The sequence below is a fragment of the Chiloscyllium plagiosum genome, chromosome 3 (genome assembly GCF_004010195.1).
Source record: "Chiloscyllium plagiosum isolate BGI_BamShark_2017 chromosome 3, ASM401019v2, whole genome shotgun sequence".
NCBI classification, from domain to species: Eukaryota; Metazoa; Chordata; class Chondrichthyes; order Orectolobiformes; family Hemiscylliidae; genus Chiloscyllium; species Chiloscyllium plagiosum.
Genome location: NC_057712.1, coordinates 129,646,321 through 129,653,147, shown reverse-complemented (window position 1 = coordinate 129,653,147; position 6,827 = coordinate 129,646,321). Strand labels below are relative to the sequence as shown.

The window sequence follows — 6,827 nt, the reverse complement described above, 5'->3', positions numbered from 1 at the left end:
GCAGGTATGGAATGAGCTGCCAGAGGAATTGGTGGAGGCTGGTACAATTGCAACATTTAGGAGGCATTTGGATGGGTATATGAATAGGAAGGGTTTGGAGGATATGGGCCGGGTTTTGGCAGGTGGGACTCGATTGTGTTGGGATATCTGGTTGGCATAGACGGGTTGGACCGAAGGGTCTGTTTCCATGCTGTACACCTCTGACTCTAAACTTGCGGAATACTGAATGGCCTAGACAGTGTGGATGTTGGGAAGATGTTCCCAATGATAGGGAAAACTAGGACCCAAGGCCACAGCCTTAAAGTAAAGGGAAGACATTTTAGAATGGAGATAAGGAGAAGCTCCTTCAGCCAGAGAGTGGATAATCTATGGAATTCACAACCACAGAAGGCTGTGGAGGTCAGGTCATTGAGTATATTTAAGACTGAGATAGATAGGTTCTTGAGTATCAAGGGGATCAAGGGTTGCTGGGAGAAAGTGGGAGAATGGGGTTGAAACACTTACCAGCCATGATTAAATGGCGGAGCAGACTGATCGGCTGACAGGCCTAATTTTTGCTCCTCTGTCTTATGGCCTTATGGTACTGCAGGAGCAACAAACTGAATGGAATGTTGTACTTTCTTATGAGAGGAAATTATCAGAAAAGTAAGGATAAATCAAAGCAAAATACAGTGGATGCCAGTGCTGTGTTTATCTGGGTGGGGGAGTGGGGAGTTGGTGTCGGAGATCTCATGAATGAACAGGACACTGAAATACTTGTGTGCATTGCATCTGTCAATGACCTGAGGGCTGCCTGGTGCATTGGGAGTGTCCCTGCTTCTGTGTTCTCATGCCACGTCTCAGACATGTTGCAGCATTTAAAAGGCATGTGGGTAACTATGAATAGGAAGGGTTTGGAGGGATATAGGCCGGGTGCTGGCAGGTGAGACCAGATTGTGGATTGGGATATCTGGTCGGCATGGACGGGTTGGACCGAAGGGGCTGTTTCCGTGCTGTACATCTGTATGTATGTATAATATTTCCGAACATGTTAGTTATAAATATATAGCTGAAAAATGTGTTGCTGGAAAAGCGCAGCAGGTCAGGCAGCATCAAAGGAGCAGGAGAATCGATGTTTCGGGCATGAGCCCTTCAGGAATCATTGTTCCTTGGGTGCTGCCTGACCTGCGCTTTTCCAGCAACACATTTTTCAGCTCTGATCTTCAGCATCTGCAGTACTCACTTTCTCCTAGTTATAAATATAAAGACTGGCATAATTCATATTGATGTGGAACAGATTAAAGTAACGGTCAGATGAAGCAAGGTTGATAGATTTCCTTCCCCACTGAGCTTTAGGAACTCTTCTGACCTGCAGTGCTTTTCCAGCACCACACTCTTGATGTTGTTTTTTTATTTGGCAATACAGACTCGACCAGCCAAAGGCCCTCTTCTGTACAGTCTGATTCTAACTGCAGAGCTTTTAATTGATCTGAGCCTCACCAATCCACTTTTGACTTGTTTTCCTTGTTTGGAAAGGTCTGTCCATAGAATCCATACAGTGTGGAAGCAGGCCATTTGGCCCATCAAGTCTACACTGGCCATCTGAAGAGCATTCCACCCAGACCCAGTCCCTACCCTATCCCTGTACCTCAGCCAACTGTGTTTTATCGCAATGCAGTAGTTCCTTGGTTCCCTTAATGATACTGAAATTTGATTTCCACATTTTTAAACCCTATTTTAAGTTCTCAGGTTGGTATAGAGGGATTTAATCTCAGTAATTAATGTTCCAGGACTGTAGATTTCTGTTCCACATAAGTCACATTACCTTACCCTTTACTCACATCCAGCCTCTTAGTCAGTAGCCGAGTTGTGTAACTGCCTTATCCTTTACACAGCAAGTCATGGAGGAAACTGCAGGACTGTTGTTTGAACTTTTAAGAAATATATGTTGAAATCTTTGTAAGCTCCTAACTGTCTTGTCTCCTCCCCCCACCCCCAGGTGACCGTTACTCTCGGGTCGTGTTTGCCTCAGCAGATGGGGAAAACTTATGGCGAACGCAATCAATTAAATCGATGTGCAATCTTGACAATGCCAGGGTATGTACAGACTGGTTTCCTGTTATCCCAAATATTTATTTTCTGTTTCCATGGTGTTCCCTCGAGCTTCTGCTCTATCCTGAGCATCAAGGGTGGGGATAAAAAAAAGCAATTTTTTATTTAAGGGCAAGATTGTTGACTCAACAAGCCAATCACAAGGGGGCGTATTTGAAGGTGAAGGTTGAGAGGATTTTGACAGGATTTGAGGAAAAATGTTTTTCACCCAGAGGGTAGTGGGGCTCTGGAATGCACTGTCTGGGAGAGTAGTTAGGGCGAGAAACCTCCATATCCCTTACAAAAATATGTGGATGAGCACTTGGAATGGCGGAACATTCAGGGCTCTGGGCCTAGTGCTGAAAAGTGAGAGTTAGTTTATTTTTTAGGCAAAAGTGAGGACTGCAGATGCTGGAGATCAGAGTCGAGAGAGAGTGGTGCTGGAAAAGCACAGCAGGTCAGGCAGCATCCGAGGAGCAGGAGAATCGACATTTCAGGCAAAAGCCTGATTGCTGATGAAAGGCTTTTGCCCAAAAAGTCGATTTTCCTGCACCATACTGTTGACGTTAGTTTTTGTTTGGCAATACTAACTCAACAGGCCAAAGGCCCTCTGCTGTACAGTCTGATTCTAACTGCAGACCTTTTAATTGATCTGATCCTCACCAACCCAGTTTTGAATCATATCCCTGACTTGTTTTCCCTGTTTGGAAAGTTCTGTTCATAGAATCCATAGAGTGTGGAAGTAGGCCATTTGGGCCATCAAGTCTACACTGGCCCTCAGAGCACTCCACCCAGACCCAGCCCCTACCCTATCCCCATAACTCCACATCTCCCATGGGTAACCCACCTAGCCTGCACATCTCTGGACACTTCAGGCAATTTAGCATGGCCAATCCCCCTAACCTGCACATCTTTGGATTGTGGGAGGAAACTGGAGCACCCAAAGAAACCCACACAGGCACATGGAGAATGTGCAAACACTCGCCTCAAGATGGAATCAAACCCAGGTCCCCAGGCGCTGTGAGGCAGCAGTGCTAACCACTGAGCCACCATGGTTGAACCCATTGTTCAACCCACTGTTGAACCCATTTCTAACATCTGCTTTAATAGTCTTCATGACAGTTTTGGAATATTTTGTGAAGACCCTCCTGTTTAAGTTGCTGTCCTTATAATGGAGGGAGGTTGGTGCTGCAGGTTGCCCGGGGTTGGGGGTAGTGGTATTCAAAGGATGTTGAAAGCTACTGCTCCAGTTGCCAAGGCCATGATAAAGATCATGGAGCATTGGCTTTTAAGGCAAGAGATATAGGACCACAGCAAGAGTCATTCTAATTCAATGCTCATCCTAATTCTCCTCAACCATCTGAGTAATACCAAGACTTGAAATGAATCTAGAGGGTTTGCTAATTACTCAATTCATTAAAACAAAATCTATTATTTTACAGAACCCAAAAAGCCCTGTTTTTATTTGGCAGTATCTAAAACTGGTTTGAATCCTTTTTGTGTGGTCTATATTACTGCAGATTCGTTCACACGTGCAGTTTGGGGAACTTTGTCAAAGGACCTCAGCTGCTTCCTGCTGCCCCAGCTGGACACTGGGCAATTACATCGCCATCCTCAACAATCGATCCTCCTGCCAGAAGATCACTGAGCGAGATGTGGCCCACACACTAAAACTGCTCCGTTCCTGTGTTAAATATTACCACAATGGGACCCTGGGCCCTGAATGCTGGGACAAGACCACACGCCGTAAAGACCAGCTCAAGTGCATGTCTGTGCCGCGCAAGTGCACCAAGTATAATGCTGTTTACCAAATCCTTCATTATTTGGTGGACAAAGACTTTTTGAGCCCACAGACATTGGACTACGTGATTCCAGCGTTAAAGTACAGCATGCTGTTTGTCCCCACCGAGAAAGGGAAAAGCATGATGGACATTTACTTGGACAATTTTGAGAACTGGAACTGTTCAGATGGTGTCACCACCATTGCAGGGATCGAGTTTGGGATCAAGCACAACTTGTTCCAGGACTACCTCCTGATGGATACTGTGTATCCTGCCATTGCCATTGTGATTGTTCTGCTGATCATGTGCATGTACACCAGGTCCATGTTCATCACTTTGATGACCATGTTCGCCATCATCAGCTCCTTAATCGTCTCCTACTTCCTCTACAGGATTGTGTTTGGCTTCAAGTTTTTCCCTTTCATGAACCTCACCGCACTCATTATTCTGGTGGGGATAGGGGCCGATGATGCCTTTGTGCTGTGCGATGTCTGGAACCACACCAAGTTCGACAAGCCCAAGGCTGAGTTGGCGGAAACAGTGAGTGTCACCCTGCATCACGCTGCCCTCTCCATGTTTGTCACCAGCTTCACCACTGCAGCTGCCTTCTATGCCAACTATGTCAGCAACATCACCGCTATCCGCTGCTTTGGTGTCTACGCTGGCACTGCCATCCTGGTCAATTACATTTTGATGGTGACCTGGCTGCCGGCAGTGGTGGTGCTACACGAGCGTTACCTGCTGCATTTGTTCCAGTGCGGTGAGAGGCCTGGCCGGCGAACGGAGCTCACCGGTTGCCTGGCCCAGCTCTGCTGCCAGCTGCAGCGCCTCCTGCTGACTGCCTCTGAGACCTCCCGCGTATTCTTCGAGAAGGTGCTGCCCTGCATCGTCATCAAGTTCCGCTACATCTGGCTCTGCTGGTTCCTTGCGCTGACCGTTGGCGGTGCCTACATCGTCTGCGTGGACCCCAAGATGAAGCTGCCGTCTCTGGAGCTCTCAGAGTTCCAGGTGTTCCGCTCCTCACACCCCTTTGAGCGTTACGATGCTGAGTTCCGCCAGCTGTTTGTGTTTGAGCGGGTGCACCACGGCGAGGAGCTACACATGCCCATCACGCTGGTGTGGGGCATTGCCCCCGTGGACGCTGGTGACCCCCTCAACCCTCACAATAAGGGCCAGCTGAGGCTGGACTCGACCTTTGACGTGGCCGCTCCTGGCTCCCAGCTCTGGCTCCTGCACTTCTGCCAGCGCCTGAGGAACCAGAGCTTCTTCCAGCAGACAGACGAGCAGGACTTCACCAGCTGCTTCATCGAGACCTTCCGCCAGTGGATGGAGAACCAGGACTGTGAGGAGCCCACCTTGTACCCGTGCTGCAGTCAGTCCACCTTCCCCTACAAGCAAGAGGTGTTTGAATTGTGCATCAAGCGGGCCATTATGGAGCTGGAGCACAGCACTGGCTACCATTTAGACAGCAAGACCCCGGGGCCCCGCTTTGACATCAACGACACCATCCGGGCTGTGGTGCTGCAGTTTCAGAGCACCTACCTCTTCACGCTGGCCTATGAGAAGATGAGCCAGTTCTACAAGGAGGTGGATGCCTGGATCACTGAGGAGCTGAAGGGCGCTCCAGCTGGCCTTGCCAACGGCTGGTTTGTCAGCGGCCTGGAATTCTTTGACCTTCAGGACAGCCTCTCCGATGGCACCCTGGTGGCTATGGGCCTCTCAGTGGCTGTGGCCTTCAGTGTCATGTTACTCACCACCCGCAATGTGGTGATCAGCCTCTACGCCATTGTCTCCATCACCGGCACCATCTTTGTCACAGTGGGCTCATTGGTGCTGCTGGGTTGGGAGCTGAACGTGCTGGAGTCTGTCACCATCTCTGTGGCTGTGGGTTTGGCTGTTGATTTTGCCGTCCATTATGGTGTGGCCTACCGCCTGGCACCGGAGACAGACCGCGAGGGCAAAGTGGTCTTCTCCTTGAGCCGGATGGGCTCAGCCATTGCCATGGCTGCCCTTACCACCTTTGTGGCGGGCGCCATGATGATGCCCTCCACGGTTTTGGCATACACGCAGCTGGGGACCTTCATGATGCTCATCATGTGCATCAGCTGGGGCTTTGCCACCTTCTTCTTCCAGTGTATGTGTCGCTGTCTGGGCCCACAGGGATCCTGTGGCACCATTCCTCTGCCCAAAAGGTTGCAGTGCCACGGCTTGGCGCTGCCACCACCTTCCCATGGCGGTCACAGGCAGAGGGAGGGTAAGAGGGCCTGCCGTACCCACAAACAGCAGGCAGCTGGTGAGGGTGACCACCTGGACGCTGAGCATGAACATTACGAACTTGAGCCCCTGGCCACCACAGACGGTGGTGAAGCTGGTGAGAAGAGATCAGGCCCCATGGGTGACAGCGACGAGCTGGGCACTGATCCTCGGTTATTCAACGGAACCCGTGTGCCCACTTGCCACCCTGGCAGACCGAGCCGAGCCACAGCCAACCTGCCACTGCCTCCAATCCGCTTTGTTCAGGTCAGCACGCGGCTGAACAGTGTCCCGCACTCACTGGAGAGCGTCACTGCCCGGGTTCACGCCAATCCCCATTAAAGCCCCCTCCCTTTCATCACCCCGGGGGGGTGGGGTGCGCAGGGCATTGGAGTCTCCAATGTCAGCAGACTGCGTGTGGTTTCTCATCCCACTTCCTCTGTGCCTAGCTCTTCAGGGGTCATGTGTTGCCACCGTTGGGCTGCTTGGAAAGTCATGCAAATGACCATGTGGTAGTGCCACCACATAACTCCATCCCTCTCCCTGACCCCCTCCAACCCACTCCCCTACTGACCATCCTAACCCCCAACCCTCTCCCTGATCCCTCACCATCCTGACCCATATCCTCTCCCTAACCCACTCCCCTACTCACCATCCTGACCCATATCCCTCTCCCTGACCTCTCCCTGACCTCGCCCTGACCTCTAACTGACCTCTAACTGA

At 50.5% G+C, this 6,827-nt stretch overlaps 1 protein-coding gene across 10 annotated transcripts in view; it reads left to right on the top strand.

Moving 5' to 3' along the window:
• Positions 1 to 6,827, top strand: part of disp1 (dispatched homolog 1 (Drosophila)) — a 366,584-nt gene that overhangs the window by 355,025 nt on the left and 4,732 nt on the right. For 9 of the 10 annotated variants that reach the window (XM_043687317.1, XM_043687322.1, XM_043687315.1 and 6 more), the window contains 2 exons: positions 1,979 to 2,076; positions 3,591 to 6,796. In XM_043687317.1, the coding sequence (XP_043543252.1) occupies positions 1,979 to 2,076; positions 3,591 to 6,446 (2,954 nt within the window). In that variant the 3' untranslated portion in view covers positions 6,447 to 6,796. Of the gene's footprint in view, positions 1 to 1,978; positions 2,077 to 3,590; positions 6,797 to 6,827 lie in introns of those variants that run through there. The other variant, XM_043687321.1, reaches the window with a different exon arrangement.